The sequence below is a fragment of the Pelophylax lessonae genome, assembly GCF_965119305.1.
Source record: "Pelophylax lessonae genome assembly, chromosome: 8".
Classification (NCBI taxonomy): Eukaryota; Metazoa; Chordata; class Amphibia; order Anura; family Ranidae; genus Pelophylax; species Pelophylax lessonae.
In genome coordinates this window covers 300,643,402-300,667,904 of record NC_138775.1, presented here as the reverse complement: position 1 = coordinate 300,667,904, position 24,503 = coordinate 300,643,402, and the positions used below count along the sequence as shown (strand labels likewise).

The 24,503-nt window shown below is 48.7% G+C and overlaps 1 protein-coding gene across 1 annotated transcript in view; it reads left to right on the top strand.

Annotated features, from left to right (window-relative positions):
- LOC309561682 (microtubule-associated serine/threonine-protein kinase 2-like) overlaps nt 1-24,503 on the top strand; it is a gene marked incomplete at both ends in the record, with an annotated part of 177,643 nt that overhangs the window by 74,965 nt on the left and 78,175 nt on the right. The window contains 2 exons of the mRNA XM_082265670.1: nt 14,038-14,116; nt 16,597-16,751. Of these exons, the coding sequence (XP_082121796.1) occupies nt 14,038-14,116; nt 16,597-16,751 (234 nt within the window). The remainder of the gene's footprint in view (nt 1-14,037; nt 14,117-16,596; nt 16,752-24,503) is intronic.

The window sequence follows — 24,503 nt, the reverse complement described above, 5'->3', positions numbered from 1 at the left end:
GGACAGACTTCTCCTCCTATACTGTACATGGACAGACTTCTCCCATCCTATACTGTACATGGACAGACTTCTCCCCCTATACTGTACATGGACAGACTTCTCCTCCTATACTGTACATGGACAGACTTCTCCTATACTGTACATGGACAGACTTCCCATCCTATACTGTACATGGACAGACTTCTCCTATACTGTACATGGACAGACTTCTCATCCTATACTGTACATGGACAGACTTCTCATCCTATACTGTACATGGACAGACTTCTCCTCCTATACTGTACATGGACAGACTTCTCCTCCTATACTGTACATGGACAGACTTCTCCTCCTATACTGTACATGGACAGACTTCTCCTCCTATACTGTACATGGACAGACTTCTCCTCCTATACTGTACATGGACAGACTTCTCCTCCTATACTGTACATGGACAGACTTCTCCTCCTATACTGTACATGGACAGACTTCTCCTATACTGTACATGGACAGACTTCTCCTATACTGTACATGGACAGACTTCTCCTCCTATACTGTACATGGACAGACTTCTCCTCCTATACTGTACATGGACAGACTTCTCACCCTATACTGTACATGGACAGACTTCCCATCCTATACTGTACATGGACAGACTTCTCCCCCTATACTGTACATGGACAGACTTCCCATCCTATACTGTACATGGACAGACTTCTCCTATACTGTACATGGACAGACTTCTCATCCTATACTGTACATGGACAGACTTCTCCTCCTATACTGTACATGGACAGACTTCTCATCCTATACTGTACATGGACAGACTTCTCCTATACTGTACATGGACAGACTTCTCATCCTATACTGTACATGGACAGACTTCTCATCCTATACTGTACATGGACAGACTTCTCATCCTATACTGTACATGGACAGACTTCTCATCCTATACTGTACATGGACAGACTTCTCCCCCTATACTGTACATGGACAGACTTCTCCCCCTATACTGTACATGGACAGACTTCTCCCCCTATACTGTACATGGACAGACTTCTCCCCCTATACTGTACATGGACAGACTTCTCCCCCTATACTGTACATGGACAGACTTCTCCCCCTATACTGTACATGGACAGACTTCTCCCCCTATACTGTACATGGACAGACTTCTCCCCCTATACTGTACATGGACAGACTTCTCCTCCTATACTGTACATGGACAGACTTCTCCTCCTATACTGTACATGGACAGACTTCTCCTATACTGTACATGGACAGACTTCTCCTCCTATACTGTACATGGACAGACTTCTCCTATACTGTACATGGACAGACTTCTTCTCCTATACTGTACATGGACAGACTTCTCATCCTATACTGTACATGGACAGACTTCTCCTCCTATACTGTACATGGACAGACTTCTCCTATACTGTACATGGACAGACTTCTCATCCTATACTGTACATGGACAGACTTCTCCCCCTATACTGTACATGGACAGACTTCTCCTCCTATACTGTACATGGACAGACTTCTCCCCCTATACTGTACATGGACAGACTTCTCATCCTATACTGTACATGGACAGACTTCTCCTATACTGTACATGGACAGACTTCTCATCCTATACTGTACATGGACAGACTTCTCCCCCTATACTGTACATGGACAGACTTCTCCCCCTATACTGTACATGGACAGACTTCTCCCCCTATACTGTACATGGACAGACTTCTCCTCCTATACTGTACATGGACAGACTTCTCATCCTATACTGTACATGGACAGACTTCTCCCCCTATACTGTACATGGACAGACTTCTCCCCCTATACTGTACATGGACAGACTTCTCCTCCTATACTGTACATGGACAGACTTCTCCTCCTATACTGTACATGGACAGACTTCTCCCCCTATACTGTACATGGACAGACTTCTCCCCCTATACTGTACATGGACAGACTTCTCCCCCTATACTGTACATGGACAGACTTCTCCCCCTATACTGTACATGGACAGACTTCTCCCCCTATACTGTACATGGACAGACTTCTCATCCTATACTGTACATGGACAGACTTCTCCTATACTGTACATGGACAGACTTCTCCTACTATACTGTACATGGACAGACTTCTCCTATACTGTACATGGACAGACTTCTCATCCTATACTGTACATGGACAGACTTCTCATCCTATACTGTACATGGACAGACTTCTCCTCCTATACTGTACATGGACAGACTTCTCCCCCTATACTGTACATGGACAGACTTCTCCTCCTATACTGTACATGGACAGACTTCTCATCCTATACTGTACATGGACAGACTTCTCCCCCTATACTGTACATGGACAGACTTCTCCCCCTATACTGTACATGGACAGACTTCTCCTCCTATACTGTACATGGACAGACTTCTCCTCCTATACTGTACATGGACAGACTTCTCCTCCTATACTGTACATGGACAGACTTCTCCCCCTATACTGTACATGGACAGACTTCTCCTATACTGTACATGGACAGACTTCTCCTCCTATACTGTACATGGACAGACTTCTCCCCCTATACTGTACATGGACAGACTTCTCCTCCTATACTGTACATGGACAGACTTCTCCTCCTATACTGTACATGGACAGACTTCTCCCCCTATACTGTACATGGACAGACTTCTCCCCCTATACTGTACATGGACAGACTTCTCATCCTATACTGTACATGGACAGACTTCTCCTATACTGTACATGGACAGACTTCTCCCCCTATACTGTACATGGACAGACTTCTCCTCCTATACTGTACATGGACAGACTTCTCCTCCTATACTGTACATGGACAGACTTCTCCTCCTATACTGTACATGGACAGACTTCTCATCCTATACTGTACATGGACAGACTTCTCATCCTATACTGTACATGGACAGACTTCTCCTCCTATACTGTACATGGACAGACTTCTCCCCCTATACTGTACATGGACAGACTTCTCCCCCTATACTGTACATGGACAGACTTCTCCTCCTATACTGTACATGGACAGACTTCTCCTCCTATACTGTACATGGACAGCAGGGCCGCTGTTAGAAATCATGGGGCCCCATACAGCCCACCTAATGGGGCCCCCCTCAACCAAACCCTTGACACCACCCATTGCCCCGCCCCCTGATCCCGACTCGAAACAAAATGCAGGTTTGTTGCCGTTTATATAAATGCTTGCGGAGCCAACGTGTGTGTTCGCAATTGCGCATAAGCATAAAGTAGTGGGGGCAGTTTAAAATTTAAAATTGTTTTTCTATTAATTTTATTACAAAGAAAAAAATCGTACACTTTATCTTTACATTTTTTTTTCTTTTTTGCTATCACAAGGGATGAACAACATCCCTTGTGATAGCATGAGCCACGACAGGTACTCTTTATGGAGAGATCTGGGGTCTTTTAGACCTCATATCTGTCCAAAGCATCTGATCAAACCAAGATCAGTTTGATCAGATGCTTGTTCAAACTGGTAATGGCTACGAGACCGAAACTGGAAGTGATAAAATCCTTGTCGCTTCATGCCATACAGTGGGAGGAACGACATCCGCCCCTCTCACTGTGTCTCAGGAACTGGATGCTACTGTTTGCATCCTAAAGGTGGTAAAGGCAGGGATGCCACTGCCTGTAAAAGTAATCCATTGGCTTCTTAGCCACTAGGATTACTTTTACTGTGTTCAGAATCACTGAGGCAAAAAAAAAAAAAAATGATATCTTGTTCATTGCTGTAGTAATGACCAAGATATCACCCTTCCAATCCAGTGACATATTGGTATGTAGGGGATTGGTTTGGGGGGCAGTAAAAATGCAGCTCTGCTGCACATGTTAACTGCTCCCCCAACTGAAGTGTAAAGTAGCATCTCACTGTGTCCTATGATCATCACACAGGCAGCACAATAAGCAGGGGCTCTATCATGGCTCAGTGTCACATGGCTGTTGGATGCTAACTTTGTTATGGCTGTGCTGTGTTACAATCTGTAAAACTCAGTACATCTAACAGCCATGAGTTGACAAAGTCAGCACCCAACAGCCGTGTGACACAGAGACAGGATAGAGCCCCTGCTTTTTGTGCTGCTAATGATAACCTGCTGTGCTGTGATATAATAGGACACAGTGAGGATTCTATCCTCTAATTCTCCACTCACTGTGTCCATTGCTGCAGCACTCTCCTTCTGCTGTTCGCTGACAGCCGCTCAACTGCTTCATATCTCCTCAGGACAGAACCCGGGAGCCGAACGGAGAACAGTAGTATCACTCCGCCGGCCGGGACTATTTGAATAGTGGGGCGGCATGATGTACTTGCGCCCGAAAATAAAGAAATAGTCCCTCCACTGCGCTCACCTCCTGGGCCCCTTTGTAGACCTGATGGGGCCCAGGAAAATTATATAACACCACCCCATAGGCAAGTAGAAGTGGGAGAGTTTAGAAAGCTATTTTTTTTAAATATGCAGTAACGAACTTTAATGTGGCCGGGGCCGGGCCCCCACTGTGTAGCTGATGGCCGGGCCCGGTACAACAGGGCCGGTTGTACTGCCCTATCAGCGGCCCTGATGGACAGACTTCTCATCCTATACTGTACATGGACAGACTTCTCCCCCCTATACTGTACATGGACAGACTTCTCCTCCTATACTGTACATGGACAGACTTCTCCTATACTGTACATGGACAGACTTCTCCCCCTATACTGTACATGGACAGACTTCTCATCCTATACTGTACATGGACAGACTTCTCCCCCTATACTGTACATGGACAGACTTCTCCCCCTATACTGTACATGGACAGACTTCTCCTATACTGTACATGGACAGACTTCTCCCCCTATACTGTACATGGACAGACTTCTCATCCTATACTGTACATGGACAGACTTCTCCCCCTATACTGTACATGGACAGACTTCTCCTATACTGTACATGGACAGACTTCTCCTCCTATACTGTACATGGACAGACTTCTTCTCCTATACTGTACATGGACAGACTTCTCCTCCTATACTGTACATGGACAGACTTCTCCCCCTATACTGTACATGGACAGACTTCTCATCCTATACTGTACATGGACAGACTTCTCCCCGTATACTGTACATGGACAGACTTCTCCCCCTATACTGTACATGGACAGACTTCTCCTATACTGTACATGGACAGACTTCCCCTCCTATACTGTACATGGACAGACTTCTCCTCCTATACTGTACATGGACAGACTTCTCATCCTATACTGTACATGGACAGACTTCTCCTCCTATACTGTACATGGACAGACTTCTCCCCCTATACTGTACATGGACAGACTTCTCCTCCTATACTGTACATGGACAGACTTCTATACTGTACATGGACAGACTTCTCATCCTATACTGTACATGGACAGACTTCTCATCCTATACTGTACATGGACAGACTTCTCCTCCTATACTGTACATGGACAGACTTCTCCCCCTATACTGTACATGGACAGACTTCTCCCCCTATACTGTACATGGACAGACTTCTCCTTCTATACTGTACATGGACAGACTTCTCCCCCTATACTGTACATGGACAGACTTCTCCCCCTATACTGTACATGGACAGACTTCTCCCCCTATACTGTACATGGACAGACTTCTCCTCCTATACTGTACATGGACAGACTTCTCCTCCTATACTGTACATGGACAGACTTCTCCCCCTATACTGTACATGGACAGACTTCTCCCCCTATACTGTACATGGACAGACTTCTCCTACTATACCGTACATGGACAGACTTCTATACTGTACATGGACAGACTTCTCATCCTATACTGTACATGGACAGACTTCTCCCCCTATACTGTACATGGACAGACTTCTCCCCCTATACTGTACATGGACAGACTTCTCCTATACTGTACATGGACAGACTTCTCATCCTATACTGTACATGGACAGACTTCTCCTCCTATACTGTACATGGACAGACTTCTCATCCTATACTGTACATGGACAGACTTCTCCTCCTATACTGTACATGGACAGACTTCTCCCCCTATACTGTACATGGACAGACTTCTCCCCCTATACTGTACATGGACAGACTTCTCATCCTATACTGTACATGGACAGACTTCTCCTCCTATACTGTACATGGACAGACTTCTCCCCCTATACTGTACATGGACAGACTTCTCATCCTATACTGTACATGGACAGACTTCTCATCCTATACTGTAGATGGACAGACTTCTCCCCCCTATACTGTACATGGACAGACTTCTCCCTCTATACTGTACATGGACAGACTTCTCATCCTATACTGTACATGGACAGACTTCTCCTATACTGTACATGGACAGACTTCTCCTCCTATACTGTACATGGACAGACTTCTTCTCCTATACTGTACATGGACAGACTTCTCCTATACTGTACATGGACAGACTTCTCCCCCTATACTGTACATGGACAGACTTCTCACTAAGACAACATTTCTCTATTAAAAATCCTAATTTGTATTGGTCTTATGTAATATTCTAATTTTCTGAGATGCTGAATTTTGGGGTGTCACTCGCTGGAAGCCAAAATCATCAAAACTAAAAGAAAGAAATTTGTGAAATCTCTCACTCTGTGTGTAACATCTATAGAAAATATAGGAGTTTAACTTTCTGAATCGAATTACAGAAATAAACTTTTTGATGATATTCTAATTTTCTGGGATGCTCCTGCACATAATGGTGCTGATAATGCAGGTGAACCTCCAACAACTGGTAATAGTAATGCATGCAAAGAAAAATATAAAAATGTAGTGCAAATATACATCAGAGGTGGAACCCCCCCTCCATGACAGACCCAACATAGGCCACTCAAATGTGCAAATTGCTATAATAATCCTAAAATAAACCAAAAACAATCAGTGACAAATGTAATTTATTGCATAAGAAAGTGATGGGGTCACTCTCTAGTAATAGAACCGGGTATATAAAACTGCTCCAATATTGATCCAATAAAGGTGAACAATGCTCTTTATAATTATTCGTTCTCTTAGTGGGAAACCCTCTTGTGTCCGGCCACCAGCCAATAAATGCACTCAACTTACAATTAGACCTGCAAAAGGTCTAAACACGCCTTCCCCCGAAGGGTATCCATTCAATGGCAAGCAGCTTTCAAGGGCTCTTCTAAGGGATCCTCTGAGGCAGGGGTGTCAAACTGGCGGCCCTCCAGCTGTTGCAGAACTACAAGTCTCATCATGCCTCTGCCTATGGGAGTCATGCTTGTAACTGCAAAGAGGACTTGTAGCTCCGCAACAGCTGGAGGGCCGCCAGTTTGACACCTGTGCTGCAAGGAATCTCCACTCTCCTCCTCTCCCAGGCAGACTTGCTGTTGGGTGTGCAGTGTTCTTGGTGCAGGTAGTGCTCGGAGTTTAAAAAGCCAACATATTGCTGAACTGCATAAAGCTTCTGTTTTATTCATAGACATGAAAATCCCACTCACATTTATTAGTGCACACATTCCAGTGCACATCAGTACAAAGCTTGAAACGTTAGGGGGTGCATGCCCCCCGCCCCCCCCCCAAAAAAAATCTAAATATCTGCAGCGGCTCGGCTTAGGGAAATCAGGATATACTTCCTACTTTGGCGTGGTGACGTTGCAGAATTCTTACCAACGCATTTCATCACTAGTCAGGTGACTTCCTTAAGGAGTCCGCTGTGGCCCCTGACAGCACCAAGGTCCACACATAATGTTTAGTATATGATAGAGAAGACGATTAGAGACTGCAGATGTGTAACATGGGGTGGTTGGAGACTGGAGTCTCAACACAGGAGATAGAGACTGGAGCCCCTTCACAGGAGATAGAGACTGGAGCCACGCTACATAAAATGGCCTGATCCCTGTCACTATAGACCAGGGTTTCTCAACCAGGGTGCCGCGGCACCCTGGTGTGCCGTGAAGAGTCTCAAAGTGTGTGGCGTCAAAATGACCCCAGCTTGCAGCCATCCTATCAAAAAATATTGTTCGCCATTTAGTAGTGACAGAGGGGCCGGTCTAAGTTCACTTCCCACTGCCACATGCCCTCGGGAAGCTGTGAGAGCCGCCCAACTGCGTCTTGCCAACCGATGACGTCATCGGTTGCTATGGGCAGGATCGGGCATACAACAGGCTTGCTGGGATGTGCGAGCCGCGGGTCCCAGGAGCTGCTGGCTGGCGCACTTCTCACGGAGAGGGAGTTAAAGCAGAGCGTGTGAGTCTGTGTGGAGAGGAGGAATAACAGGGAGGAGGCTCTTCAGTGCCTCCTCTGTGCTTCGTGAGGTACATTAATTATATTTGTCATTACCTGGTAAATGGTTATTCCTTTTTTTTTTTTCATGTAATATTAATATACAGAATATATGCAGGTTTTATATACTGTACTATTAATAATGGAAACTGCACCACTTGTTTTATGTTGTATTCCGCTGGCACATCTTCTTCAGTTTGGCCGCAGCGCAGGTGTAGCGCAGGATACCCGCGGTTTTCTTGTGCGTTTTCTGTGGTTTCCATCTATTCTGTCCCTCATTTTTGGTGTGCTTTCAGAAAATGCACCAAAAATGTAGGACATAGTAGAAGTTTATGAGAAAACGCATATGGAAACCGCAGGTATCCTGCGCTACACCTGCGCTGCGGCCAAACTGAAGAAGATGTGCCAGCGGAATACAACATAAAACAAGTGGTGCAATTTCCATGATCAATAATACAGTTTATAAAACCCACATATATTATGTATATTAATATTACATAAAAAAAATGGTGATTGCTTTTTTTTTTTTTTTTGCTTTTAAAAGTAAAAAAGTAAAGGAGAGATTTGGGGTCTTTTTGACCCCAGATCTCTCCATAAAGAGGACCCGTCATCCTCATTTCTATAACAAGGAAGGTTTATGTTCCTTGTAATAGGAATAAAAGTGATAAAAAAAAATTAAAATAAATAAGACAAAAAAACCACGCATATGTGAACCGTATTCGCAGCACACATGTGAGTATCACCGCACATGTTAGAGCGAGAGCAATAATTCTAGCGCTAGACCTCCTCTGTAACTTAAGAATAGAGCGGTTGTGTGGATCGTCCCAGGCTCAGGTAATCCATTGATGTAACAATTAGATTTTTTTGATATTTTTGGTTGGTGTGCCTCGAGATTCTGCCAGATTGTAGACCAGGGGTCTTCAAACTATGGCTCTCCAGTTTTTCAGGAACTACAATTCCCATCATGCCTTGTCATGTCTGTGAATCTCAGAGTTTTACAATGCCTCATGGGATGTTTAGTTCGGCAACAGCTGGAGGGCCGAAGTTTGAGGACCCCTGTTGTAAAGGGTGCCTTGGTTGAAAAACACTGCTATAGACTCTTTACAAATGAATGCTTCCATTCCGGACTGCTGAGGGTTGCAATGGGGCGAAGGTTGGGCACCAGGGTTGTAGGGTAAGTGGGTGATCTGTGGATCGGATCTGCTACAACTTTATGATTGGATCCCCTCATACATCTGCAATCGTTTACTCTTCTATTCCCGGATAGACACGGGGCTCGGTAATTTTTAGCTGCACCCCCTGGCATATCTCCATGTCCTTCCTTGTAGCTGCACTGACATGGCTTGGTGCCGGCCGGTGTTCAAACTGCGGAGAGAAATAAACCTTCCACGCTGATTTGTACAGAATTAATCTCCATTGGCTGTATGGTGACGTGTCGTGTACAATAATAGAGATGTATAACAAGCAGAATTATCCTGTGCATGCCAGTAATGTGTAATATTTCTTTAATCCAGCCATGGGCACCGAGCGGACAGGTAACACGACCTCCTCTCCTCTTGCTGCATGTTTGTTTGTCCAGCCGGCGGCTCACGCCACGCCATAGGTCATATTTACCAAAGTCTCTGGAAGGGGTGATGGCGGGCAGAAGATCCGGTTTTGAAAGATGGCAAATAAAAGGGTGTTTTGGGTAATGCAGGGCAGTGTGGTTTGCACCTCTTTCAGAAACTTTGATAAATGAGGCGCAAGGTGTGTCAGATGTGCGTCCTGTCACCTGCGGCCGTCTGCCTCATCTCCATCACTGTGCATGTGGCTTTGGGGACGTCATTCACTGTTCACTGTGTTGTGTACCTCGTCCTCCTCTCCTGTACACATCACTGTCCCTCTGAGCAGCAATTCAATCACACTTCTTATTACCTCTTACATGTCACATCCGTGTCATACGAGAGCTGTACCGAAAGGTGTGCAAAAAGGGGGCAGAACTTACAGGTCCTTCACATTTCACATGTTGGTAGAGTAAATCTGTAGTAACTCTATAGTAACTTCCCCCCCCCCCCTGCTTCTCCATCCTTTCCTCCATCTGTCCTCTTTCTCCTTCTTCCTCCATCTGTCCTCCCTCCTCCTCCTTTTTTTTTCTTCCTCCTCCTTTTCCTGCTCGCCCTCCCCTTTCCTCCTCGCCCTCCCCTTCCCCTCCTCCCTTTTCCTCTTCCTCCTCCCTCTCCCTTTCCTCCTCCCTTTCCTCCTCCCTCTCCCTTTCCTACTCCCTTTCCTCCTCCCTTTCCTCCTCCCTTTCCCTTTCCTCCTCCCTTTCCCTTTCCTCCTCCTCCCTTTCCCTTTCCTCCTCCTCCTCCCTTTCCCCCTCCTCCTCCTCCCTTTCCCCCTCCTCCTCCCTTTCCCCCCTCCTCCTCCTCCTCCCTTTTCCCCCCTCCTCCTCCTCTTCCCTTTTCCCCCCTCCTCCTCCTCCTCCCTTTTCCCCCCTCCTCCCCCCTCCTCCTCCTCCCTTTCCCCCCTCCTCCTCCTCCCTTTCCCCCCTCCTCCTCCTCCTCCCTTTTCCCCCCTCCTCCTCCTCTTCCCTTTTCCCCCCTCCTCCTCCTCCTCCCTTTTCCCCCCTCCTCCCCCCTCCTCCTCCTCCCTTTCCCCCCTCCTCCTCCTCCCTTTCCCCCCTCCTCCTCCTCCTCTCTTTCCCTCCTCCTCCCTCCTCCCTTTCCTGTCCTCATCCCTTTCCTGTCCCCATCCCTTTCCTGTCCCCATCCCTTTCCTGTCCCCATCCCTTTCCTGTCCCCATCCTCTCCTTCCTGTCCCCATCCTCTCCTTCCTGTCCCCCTCCCTCCTCTCCCTTCTCTTTCTCCTTCCTGTCCCCCTCCTCCTTCCTGTTCCCCTCCTCCCTCCTCCTTCCTGTCCCCTTCCTCCCTCCTCCCTCCTCCTTCCTGTCCCCCTCCTCCCTCCTCCCTCCTCCTTCCTGTCCCCCTCCTCCATGACATGTTGTTTCTGATTGGAATCCATTATTTACCTGCAGTGAAAAAGGAGAGGAGGAGTTACTATAGAGGAAGTTTGAAGGACTGAAGTATGTTAAACTCTCTAGTTTTAGACTTGTAATATATTGTAAGCTCACCAGTAGATACAATAAATCTCTCCTAAACATGCACCATTTGGGAGATATTCACATCGGCAATCACCGATGGCATTACCTGTGCGTGTGCCGTGATGATCTGCATTCAGGGCACACAGAACGTGCCGTGGAATACAGAGCTCCATTATGCAGTTGTGACGTCATCATGGCCCAACCATTCAAAAGGACGGAGCATCGAACCCAGAGGGAGGACCAGGTAAAGATGGAAGTGACGGGAACGGTGACAGCATGCCACTGGAGGGTTTCATTTGACAGGTAAGTTGATCATAATGTGCTAGTATGGGGTGCATTATGATATAGACCTGCAGGGGGCCTATTATTTTTTTTAAATAAAGTTCTGCCCACTTTTGCATTACTCTCAGTACATCCCTTTATAGAGGACTCTTGCCCTGAGCTGTGAGCTGTCTCTGTGATGGTGCCCAGATCAGCTTCACTGAAAGGAGAAACTTCTGCTTCCACCTTCCTATCCACATACACCCCTGAGCCGCTGGCTCCATTGTCACCCTGTAGAAGTGATTGTATGACCCAGATAACTTCTACATTACAACGGGAAGCCTGGCATACAATTTGGAAGCCATTGCAGCCATGGGCTTGCGTTAACCCTTTCAATGCTGCGGAACAGCCATTGGCAGTGAAAGGGTTGAAGATCTTTATCCATTATACAGGGCTGGATGAGGGTTTATGAATCTATGCCCCCTCTTTCTATTTCATTTATGAGCAATCTGTTACTGACACAGCTTATCCCCTTTTACCGCCATATTGGTGAAGATGGAGAACGTTGCCGTTCCATAGATGGGGGGTCTTTGGAGGAAGCTGAACCCGATTTACAGAACCACAAAGCCACCATAAGCCCAATAATATTCTGTTCTGTGTGTAGAGAGGAGATTATTACAGCACTGTAGCGGCTCATTCACGTGAGGGCGCTGCATTTCAAAGTCACCATGAGGCCCTTTCACTATGTGATAATGTTCAAGTACAGCGCCACATAAAGGGAAAACCCTAAATGATGAAGGAAAAGAACAGAGTCCACAAAAGTCCGTCTGAGGCTGATATTCAGGTGCAGAAAAATATACTCTTAAATTCCAACACCAAACGTGCAGATACACTCCTGACGATCACCACGTGCGAAAAAATAAGGTTGTCTCCTTACCAGAAATTTAGACCTCCTATTAAGGAAGGTCCACCGAGCATGAGGTGTAAACAATCTTCAAGGAAGGGCCCACACCAAATCTTCCTCCAATCCTCCACGGAATGTTCAAACAGGACCATAGACTCTGTCAACTTCATATACCCCAAGTGATAGACATTGATGTTCTTCCAAAGATACAAATGGGGGCGCACATAGTGAAGTATATACAAATTTATTGATAAAACAATGGTAAAAGCACTCACATGTTATCTGCTTGATACAGGCATGTAGTCAAAAAGATGATGGCCACGGCTACAAACGTGTCTGACGCGTTTCGTCCTGCTATAGGCGTCAAAGGCTATTGCAGGACGAAACGCATCAGACACGCCAGCCCCCATGCAGACACGTTTGTAGCCGCGGCCATCATCTTTTTGACTACATGCCTGTATCAAGCAGATAACATGTGAGTGCTTTTACCATTGTTTTATCAATAAATTTGTACATACTTTACCATGTGAGCCCCCATTTGTATCTTTGGAGGAACATCAATGTCTATCACTTGGGGTATATGAAGTTGACAGAGTCTATGGTCCTGTTTGAACATTCCGTGGAGGATTGGAGGAAGATTTGGTGCGGGCCCTTCCTTGATGATCGTTTACACCTCATGCTCGGTGGACCTTCCTTAATAGGAGGTCTAAATTTCTGGTAAGGAGACAACCTTATTTTTTCGCACGTGGTGATCGTCAGGAGTGTATCTGCACGTTTGGTGTTGGAATTTAAGAGTATATTTTTCTACACCTGAATATCAGCCTCAGACGGACTTTTGTGGACTCTGTTCTTTTCCTTCATCATTTAGGGTTTTCCCTTTATGTGGCGCTGTACTTGAACATTATTGCTTTATGGTTTGATTATACTACTGTACTGGCAGCCTGTATTTTGGTTAGTGTATTGAGCGCAGCTTTCTTTTCCTTTCCTTTCACTACGTGCCCTGCAGAGAAATACAGACTGACCACATTTTTGTCCCCCGAGGTGCATTGGAGCCCATTCGTTCTGGCCCACCACAGCACACCTATATGAAGGAGTATGTGGCAGAAAGTGTGTGGTGCTATGAATGAGCCAACACGTCCCGTCTACATTTCTGCCATTCATCGAGCAGCTTGCACTACTTTCATGTAGCACTGTGGGAATCTTACGCTGTTTTTATTTGTTGTGTATGTCAGTCTTTCTGTCTAACAAATGCTTAATATTATATACAGAGAGGAGAGATTTCTCTTGGCAGCTCCGATAATTAATAATCATCTTGTGAACAGTCATTTATTTTCTTCTGCCCGTCTCCTTTGACACAATATAGCAGCCAGCAGGTTTCCTGCGTGAGAATCCGGTGTTAATGCATCTGTCCAAATTCATCATCTGTACACCTGTCAGGCTTGGCGCTTCATTTTGAGCTGTCAATTTTTAGTGACGATAGGCTGCACCTGATCCTTTTCCTGTCTTGTTTCAGGACGGATGGACGACGCTGGTCCCTGGCATCTCTGCCCTCTTCGGGATATGGAACCAACACTCCCAGTTCCACTGTCTCAGTAAGTGCCCTTTTACCGCAACCTGTGTTCCTTGTCCCCCTCCCCCTATCTCCTGTGAAGGTCTGTTTTCTTCCCTCTGTGATGCCAGTGCCTGTGTACTGAGGTCCCACATGGCATTACAGGGTCATCTGAGGTTCCTTGTGGCAGTACAGGGTCATTAGAGGTGCCACATGACAGTACAGGATTACCTAAGGTTCTTCCTGGCAGTACAGGGCCATCTGAGGTACCACATAACAGTACAGGATTATCTGTAGTACTGCATGATGGTACAGGGTCATCTGGGGTTCCTCCTGGCAGTACAGGGTCATCTGAGGTTCCTCCTGGCAGTACAGGGCCATCTGAGGTACCACATAACAGTACAGGATTATCTGTAGTACTGCATGATTGTACAGGGTCATCTGGGGTTCCTCCTGGCAGTACAGGGTCATCTGAGGTTCCTATTGGCACTACAGGGGGGCCTGAGGTTCCTCCTGGCACTACAGGGTGACCTGAGGTTCCTCCTGGCAGTACAGGGTGACCTGAGGTTCCTCCTGGCAGTACAGGGTGACCTGAGGTTCCTCCTGGCACCACAGGGTGACCTGAGGTTCCTCCTGGCAGTACAGGGTGACCTGAGGTTCCTCCTGGTAGTACAGGGTGACCTGAGGTTCCTCCTGGCAGTACAGGGTGACCTGAGGTTCCTCCTGGCAGTACAGGGTGACCTGAGGTTCCTCCTGGCAGTACAGGGTGACCTGAGGTTCCTCCTGGCAGTACAGGGTGACCTGAGGTTCCTCCTGGCAGTACAGGGTGACCTGAGGTTCCTCCTGGCAGTACAGGGTGACCTGAGGTTCCTCCTGGCAGTACAGGGTGACCTGAGGTTCCTCCTGGCAGTACAGGGTGACCTGAGGTTCCTCCTGGCAGTACAGGGTGACCCGAGGTTCCTTCTGGCAGTACAGGGTGACCCGAGGTGACTCCTGGCAGTACAGGGTGACCCGAGGTGACTCCTGGCAGTACAGGGTGACCCGAGGTGCCTCCTGGCAGTACAGGGTGACCCGAGGTGCCTCCTGGCAGTACAGGGTGACCCGAGGTGCCTCCTGGCAGTACAGGGTGACCCGAGGTGCCTCCTGGCAGTACAGGGTGACCCGAGGTGCCTCCTGGCAGTACAGGGTGACCCGAGGTGCCTCCTGGCAGTACAGGGTGACCCGAGGTGCCACATGACTGTACAGGGTGACCCGAGGTATCACATTGACAGTACAAGTTTATTTGAGGTTCCTCCTTGCAGTACAGGATATTCTGAGGTACCACAGGGTCATCTGAGGTACAGGGTCATCTGAGGTTCCCCTTGGCAGTACAGTGTCGTATGAGGTGCCGCATGACAGTACAGGATTATCTAAGCTCCCACCTGACAGTACAGGAACACCTGAGGTGCCACGTGACAGTAGAGGGTCATTTGAGGTGCCACCTGGCAGTGCAGAATCACCTGAGGTTTCAGGTGGATATATGGTTAGCTAAGGTCCCTTGGGGCAGGAAAGGATTTGATATGGGCTTGGGTGTCTTCCAAATTCATGTCTAATGCAAATTCTGAACTCCCACTCTTTTGTACTCCAATGAGCTGCAGGCCAGGTCATTTGGGAGTTCAGGTTAGAGATAAGTTAGATGGACGCCTAAGCTCATCTCTGTACAGGGTCATTTGAGGTCCTGCATGGCAGTGCAGGGTCATCTTAAGTCCAATGGGGCAATACAAGGGTTATCTGAGATTCCGCATGGCAGTACAGGATCAGCTGAGGCCCCGCATGGCAGTACAGGGTCATCAAAGGTCACATGTGGGGAGTACTGGTTCTTCTAAAGTCCCACAAGGCAGTGCTGGGGTCTTCTGAGGTCCCATGGGCCAGTAAAAGTCCCATGTTGGCAGTATAGTGTCAAATGAGGTCCCACATGGTAGTGCAGAGGCATCTGAAGTCCCACTTAATAGTAAAGGGTCATCTGAGATCCCATGTGGCAATACAGGGTCATCTGAGGTCTGGCGTGGAAATACAGGGGAATCTGAGGTCCGTCATACAGGGTCACCTGATGTCCCACATGGCAGTATCTTCATGCAGGCCCCCCTGTGCACTTCCTGAACGGTCATCCATGCTGGAGTTTCTCTCTCTGTGATGGAAGGAGGAAGACGTATAATGTGTGTCAGAGCTGTGGTTACATTCTTGTTCCGACAACAGTCTGCTTACAGCTCAGAATTATTCTAATCATTCATTAGAAGATCTTCTTAAATCTACCCTGTAACACCTGCCTGCGGATGACCGTCACAGCTTCACCTGTACCTAGGTGAGGGGCCCGCCACTCTCAGGAAGCCCAGTTGAAGAGGGACGTTTGACCCTGTTGGGTGTGATGTGTTGTAGCCTCCTTCACTGTTTCTTGTGCTCTTTTGTTTTTCCTCCTCTGTACACGAGCAGTCCCGTATGCATGCGGTTTTAGTGTTCTTTCTTCTCTGTATTTTCTGTACTCAGTCATCATGCTCATCCCAGGAGAAGCTGCACCAGCTGCCATATCAGCCGACGGCAGACGAGTTGCACTTCCTGACCAAACACTTCAGCACCGAGAACATCACCGATGAGGAAGGACGAAATTCGCCTGCCATGCGACCCCGATCCAGAAGCCTCAGGTAAGGAGACCCCTCCTCTTCCTTTATATTCTCCCCTGCCAGTCTTCTACCCCTCCTCTTCATTTGTATCTACCGCCCCCCATCCCAGTCTTTCTGCACCACCTTTGCCTAATAACATGCCCTGTAAAGACTTGCCTTGCCCCTCCCAGTCATTGTGCCCCTTCTCCACCTGACATTAAGTATTGCCCCTCTAAGCTATACTCCCCCCCCCCTCTGCCTGAAAACATGTCTTGCTCCTCCCATTCATTCTGTCTCCCTTGTCTCATAAAATGTCTTGCTCCTCCTAGGCATTCTGCTCCTCCCATCTCTCATAACATGCCTGCCTCTCCTCCCTCTGCCTCTCCTTTCCCTCCGTTCCTCTCTTCCTCTGCCTGACTTCATGCCTTGACCCTCCTCTGCCTGAGACTATATTTGCCCCTCTGTCATTCTACTCCTCCCTTGTGTTATATGCCTTGCCCCTCCTCTGCTTAATGACATGCCTTTCCCCTCCACTGCCTTATGTCTTGCCCCTCCCAGTCATTGCCCAACTCCAGCCTCCTAATATGCTTTGTTCTTCCCAGTAAATCGGCTCCTCCCCTGTGTTGTATCCTGTACTTGCCCCTCCTCTGCTTAATTACAAGCCTTGCCCCCTCCAAGTCACCCCCCCCCCCCTTCCATTGCCTTTTATGTCTTGCCTCCTTCAGGCACTGTTCAATTCAAGCCAAATAACATGCTTTGTCAATCCCAATCAGCCTGATTTTCTCCTGTGTTATATCAAGCCTTGCCCCTCCTCTTCTTAATGCCCCTCCCAGTCATTTCCCTCCCCTGTGTTATGTCCTGCCCCTCCTAGTCACTGCTTCTTTCCAGCTTCATAACATGCCTTGCCCCTCCTCCGCTTAATAACATGCCTTGCCCCTCCTCTGCTTAATAACATGCCTTGCCCCTCCCGGTCATTCCTCTTCCCTGCCTATGTCTTTCCCCTCCCAGTCATTTCCATCCCCTGCCTATGTCTTGCCCCTCCCAGTCATTTCCATCCCCTGCCTATGTCTTGCCCCTCCCAGTCATTTCCATCCCCTGCCTATGTCTTGCCCCTCCCAGTCATTTCCATCCCCTGCCTATGTCTTGCCCCTCCCAGTCATTTCCATCCCCTGCCTATGTCTTGCCCCTCCCAGTCATTTCCATCCCCTGCCTATGTCTTGCCCCCTCCCAGTCACTACTCCCTTCCAGCCTCCTAACAAGTCTTGCCCCTCCGGTCAATCTTCCACCCCCTTCAGTATAGTGTCATCAGTACATCATTTTACTATTCCTGTGCCTCTTCCTGCCTAACTGCCCCTCCCTTTAGTATGGCTATAAGTAAGTCACCCTACCTTCCCACTTATGTCAGTCCCCCCCCCCCCCCCCCGTCATTTTATTCCTCTGCCCTATAACCTGTCCTGCCTCTCCTGCATCCGCCCCGCCCTCTTCGGTCAGTGTGGTCCCGCCTCTCCGTCCATGCTCTTTTGGTCTTGTGCCCCCCTCCTCTTCGCTCTGTCTGGCTCCACATCTCTTTGAGGTGATGCCACTTGGTTTGCTAGTGGCCATGTCAGGCTGTATGTGTTTTCTATCAGGAAAGGCTGCTTGTCCTCTGTGTATCTGTGTGTGATATATGAAAGGACGGAGGTGACGAGACACGAGTATAAACTGATCAATACATTGATTAGACAGAATGTGTGGAGGGGACCGACATGTGACCGTCTCTCCCCCCCCCCCCCTCCCGGGATGCGGCTTATCAGATATTACTTACACCTTACCTTCTCCGCATGATGAATGATTGCCATTGTGGTGGAGATTAGTGGCGCCGTGGTGGCGGCTCGGTGCGGGTTATCAATACGGAGTGAGGTGACATTCCTGGAGATCGTTAGCCGTTTTCTGCATCATCAGTTTGACAGATGAGAGGAAATGTCAGCCATTCGTCATATGCAAATAACCCGAAAAATGCCCACCACTCAGACGGCTGGAAATTATTATTCAGCATCTAATATAGGAGCGAATCAGAGAAGAGCTTACATGGGGCGTGCTGGGACTGGCAGGAAATTATGGGTTGCAAAGACCACTTACCTGCTGAGACCCACCTGCCAAAATCATGTCCATTATATTCTCATTTAAAGCTGAACTCCAGGCAAATCGCTAAATACACACCTAGGGGGATACACACCTAGGGGGATACACACCTAGGGGGATACACACCTAGGGGGATACACACCTAGGGGGATGCACACCTAGGGGGAAGACACGCCTAGGAGGTTAGATGCCCATGTATGATATGAATGGATGTCACACCCTCCGGTCATTGGGTTGGGAAGAGTGCGGGAGATCTGCCCATGTATGATATGAATGGATGCCATACCCTGCGGTCAGTGGGTTGGGAAAGAGAAGGGAGATCTGCCCATGTATGATATGAATGGATGTCACACCCTGCGGTCAGTCGGTTGGGAAGGGGGCGGGGAGATCTGCCCATGTATGATATGAATGGATGTCACACCCTGCGGTCAGTCGGTTGGGAAGGGGGTGGGGAGATCTGCCCATGTATGATATGAATGGATGCCGCACCCTGCGGTCAGTCGGTTGGGAAGGGGGCGGGGAGATCTGCCCATGTATGATATGAATGGATTCCGCACCCTGCGGTCAGTCGGTTGGGAAGGGGGCGGGGAGATCTGCCCATGTATGATATGAATGGATGTCACACTCTGCGGTCAGTCGGTTGGGAAGGGGGTGGGGAGATCTGCCCATGTATGATAGGAATGGATTCCGCACCCTGCGGTCAGTCGGTTGGGAAGGGGGTGGGGAGATCTGCCCATGTATGATATGAATGGATGCCATACCCTACGGTCAGTCGGTTGGGAAGGGGGCGGGGTGATCTGCCCATGTATGATATGAATGGATGCCATACCCTACGGTCAGTCAGTCGGGTGGGAAGGGGGCGGGGAGATCTGCCCATGTATGATATGAATGGATGCCGCACCCTGCGGTCAGTCGGTTGGGAAGGGGGCGGGGTGATCTGCCCATGTATGATATGAATGGATGCCATACCCTACGGTCAGTCAGTCGGGTGGGAAGGGGGCGGGGAGATCTGCCCATGCATGATATGAATGGATGCCGCACCCTGCGGTCAGTGGGTTGGGAAAGAGAAGGGAGATCTGCCCATGTATGATATGAATGGATGCCATACCCTACGGTCAGTTGGTTGGGAAGGGGGCGGGGAGATCTGCCCATCTATGATATGAATGGATGCCACGATCGCCTTGCATTCATCTCCTCATTCCTCAGTGAGATTTGTGTAGTGAAAGCTGATAAGCGTGAAAAGGAATGACTGGACGCCATAGAAACAAACGGCGTTCCCTGCGTGCCGGAGAATGGAGGACGCCTTCCCACCTATTTTCTTCCCGCCATTCTCTTCTGGCAGGCTGAGGGTTAAGTGAATTAATACCGCGCCTCTTCCAGGAATCGCCCAATTAGATACGGCTGCCATCTCGGCTCCCCTAATTAAACTACACCGAAATGTACATCCAGATTTATGGTCCGCCGCGCTAATGTGCTGGGAATGAACCTCCGTCCACGATATTCATATTCCTGGACCCTCCCGCCCCTCCCCCAACCTCTGCTACAAACACCTACATAGGGCAGATAATGGCGGGATGTGAAGTGTCCTCACACTTAGCAGAGCTCCTCACAGTGCATGCAGGCTGACCACACGACCTGTGTGACACTTATCTCCTCATTACTGTATAGCAGAGCTCCTCACGGTGCATGCAGGCTGACCATGTGACCTGTAACGCTCCTCATTACATAGTATAGCAGAGCTCCTCGTAGTGCATGCAGGCTTACCATGTGACCCGTGACGCTCCTCATTACATAGTATAGCAGAGCTCCTCGCAGTGCATGCAGGATGACCATGTGACCTGTAACGCTCCTCATTACATAGTATAGCAGAGCTCCTCATAGTGCATGCAGGCTGACCATGTGACCTGTGACGCTCCTCATTACATAGTATAGCAGAGCTCCTCGCAGTGCATGCAGGATGACCATGTGACCTGTAACGCTCCTCATTACATAGTATAGCAGAGCTCCTCATAGTGCATGCAGGCTGACCATGTGACCTGTGACGCTCCTCATTACATAGTATAGCAGAGCTCCTCACAGTGCATTCAGGCTGACCATGTGACCTGTGACACTCCTCATTACATAGTATAGCAGAGCTCCTCGCAGTGCATGCAGGCTGACCATGTGACCTGTGACACTCCTCATTACATAGTATAGCCGAGCTCCTCACAGTGGCTGTAGAAGTCTCCTGTAGAGACTTGCCTGGCCGGTGGACTCGCGCCCGATGGCCACTGTAGGGGGATCTCCGGCACTTGTTGTTGTCCTCTCTGGGAGGGGCCCCCCCGCGCCTGCTGTCCTCTGGGAGGGGGCCCCCGCGCCTGCTGTCCTCTGGGAGGGGCCCCCCGCGCCTGCTGTCCTCTGGGAGGGGCCCCCCACGCCTGCTGTCCTCCCTGGGAGGGGCCCCCCGCGCCTGCTGTCCTCCCTGGGAGGGGCCCCCCGCGCCTGCTATCCTCCCTGGGAGGGGCCCCCCGCGCCTGCTATCCTCCCTGGGAGGGGCCCCCCGCGCCTGCTATTCTCCCTGGGAGGGGCCCCCCGCGCCTGCTGTCCTCCCTGGGAGGGGCCCCCCGCGCCTGCTGTCCTCCCTGGGAGGGGCCCCCCGCGCCTGCTGTCCTCCCTGGGAGGGGCCCCCCGCGCCTGCTGTCCTCCCTGGGAGGGGCCCCCCGCGCCTGCTGTCCTCCCTGGGAGGGGCCCCCCGCGCCTGCTGTCCTCTGGGAGGGGCCCCCCGCGCCTGCTGTCCTCCCTGGGAGGGGGTCCCCCGTGCCTGCTGTCCTGTCCAGGGGGTGTTATGTCCTGAGCGGGCTGTCTTCTGGGTCCCCTTCATGTAACGCCCCCCCCTTGCATGTTTGTGTTCGGCTGATTATCCATATAACGATTCCCACAGTCATGTTGGCCGTAGAGACTTTTATGATGCGATCTCCCCTCCGCCCCGTGCTGCAGTCAATCACACATTTAATTTGACATTTTATTTAGGCGATGGCTGGTTCATGCAAATATAATCCCCCCCCCCCCTCCGATGATTCGCAGCTCACCTCTCGCATGTTTCCTAGAAACATTTCCTCCCGGCCAATTTACAAACCGGCTGATTGAAATTCCTGTATGAAGGTTACAGATGAATCCGGAGAGGCTTTCCCTGTGTGCCGTCATCTGTTATCTTCTCCTTTCTATTCTTTTATGTGCTTTATTGTATTACCCTCCCCCCTCTCCCCTCCCCCCCAGGCGCAGGTGATTCCTGACAGGTGTAAGAAATAACCTGCTGCCCCAAAATAAAAACATTTAAATCACTAAAATGCATATTAATGAAAAAAAAAAATGTTTTCTATGTTCAGTAATGTACAATGTAATGTATTCTGGGTGGATGATGGGAGTTGTAGAATATTATGGGTGGCTAATGGGGGTTGTGGAATAATATGGATGAATGGTGGGAGTTGTTGATGATGGGAGTTGTGGAATATTTTAGATGGGAGATGTGGAAAATTCTGGGTGGATGATGGGATTTGTGAAATGTTCTAGGTGGTTGATGAGAGTTGTGGAATATTCAGGGAGGATGATGGGAGTTGTGGAATATTCTGGGTGGATGATAGGAGTTGTGGAATATTCAGGGAGGATGATGGGAGTTGTGGAATATTCTGGGTGGATGATGGGAGTTGTGGAATATTCAGGGTGGATGATGGGAGTTGTGGAAGATTCTGGGTGGATGATGGGAGTTGTGGAATATTTTGGGAGGATGATGGGAGTTGTGGAATATTCTGGGTGGATGATGGGATATGTGGAATATTCTGGGTGGATGATGGGAGTTGTGGAAGATTCTGGGTGGATGATGGGAGATGTGGAATATTCAGGGAGGATGATGGGAGTTGTGGAATATTCTGGGAGGATGATGGGAGATGTGGAATATTCTGGGTGGATGATGGGAGTTGTGGAATATTCAGGGAGGATGGGAGTTGTGGAATATTCTGGGAGGATGATGGGAGATGTGGAAGATTCTGGGAGGACGATGGGAGTTGTGGAATATTTTGGGAGGATGATGGGAGTTGTGGAATATTCAGGGTGGATGATGGGAGTTGTGGAAGATTCTGGGTGGATGTTGGGAGTTGTGGAATATTTTGGGAGGATGATGGGAGTTGTGGAATATTCAGGGTGGATGATGGGAGTTGTGGAAGATTCTGGGTGGATGATGGGAGTTGTGGAATATTTTGGGAGGATGATGGGAGTTGTGGAATATTCTGGGTGGATGATGGGATATGTGGAATATTCTGGGTGGATGATGGGAGTTGTGGAATATTCTTGGTGGATGATGGGAGTTGTGGAAGATTCTGGGTGGATGATGGGAGTTGTGGAAGATTCTGGGTGGATGATGGGAATTGTGGAATATTCTGGGTGGATGATGGGAGTTGTGGAAGATTCTGGGTGGATGATGGGAGATGTGGAATATTCAGGGAGGATGATGGGAGTTGTGGAATATTCTGGGAGGATGATGGGAGATGTGGAATATTCTGGGTGGATGATGGGAGTTGTGGAATATTCAGGGAGGATGGGAGTTGTGGAATATTCTGGGAGGATGATGGGAGATGTGGAAGATTCTGGGAGGACGATGGGAGTTGTGGAATATTTTGGGAGGATGATGGGAGTTGTGGAATATTCAGGGTGGATGATGGGAGTTGTGGAAGATTCTGGGTGGATGTTGGGAGTTGTGGAATATTTTGGGAGGATGATGGGAGTTGTGGAATATTCAGGGTGGATGATGGGAGTTGTGGAAGATTCTGGGTGGATGATGGGAGTTGTGGAATATTTTGGGAGGATGATGGGAGTTGTGGAATATTCTGGGTGGATGATGGGATATGTGGAATATTCTGGGTGGATGATGGGAGTTGTGGAATATTCTTGGTGGATGATGGGAGTTGTGGAAGATTCTGGGTGGATGATGGGAGTTGTGGAAGATTCTGGGTGGATGATGGGAATTGTGAAGTATTCTGGGTGGATGATGGGAGTTGTGGAAGATTCTGGGTGGATGATGGGATATGTGGAATATTCTGGGTGGATGATGGGAGTTGTGGAATATTCTGGGTGGATGATGAGAGTTATGGAATATTCTGGGTGGATGATGGGAGTTGTGGAAGATTCTGGGTGGATGATGGGAGATGTGGAATATTCTGGGAGGATGATGGGAGATGTGGAATATTCTTGGTGGATGATGGGAGTTGTGAAGTGTACTTGGTGGATGATGGGAGTTGTGGAATATTCTGAGTGGATGATGGGAGATGTGGAATATTCTGGGTGGATGATGGGAGTTGGGGAATATTCTTGGTGGATGATGGGAGTTGTGGAATATTCTGAGTGGATGATGGGAGTTGTGGAATATTCTGGGTGGATGATGGGAGATGTGGAATATTCTGAGTGGATGATGGGAGTTGTGGAATATTCTGGGTGGATGATGGGAGATGTGGAATATTCTGGGAGGATGATGGGAGATGTGGAATATTCTTGGTGGATGATGGGAGTTGTGAAGTGTACTTGGTGGATGATGGGAGTTGTGGAATATTCTGAGTGGATGATGGGAGATGTGGAATATTCTGGGTGGATGATGGGAGTTGGGGAATATTCTTGGTGGATGATGGGAGTTGTGAAGTATACTTG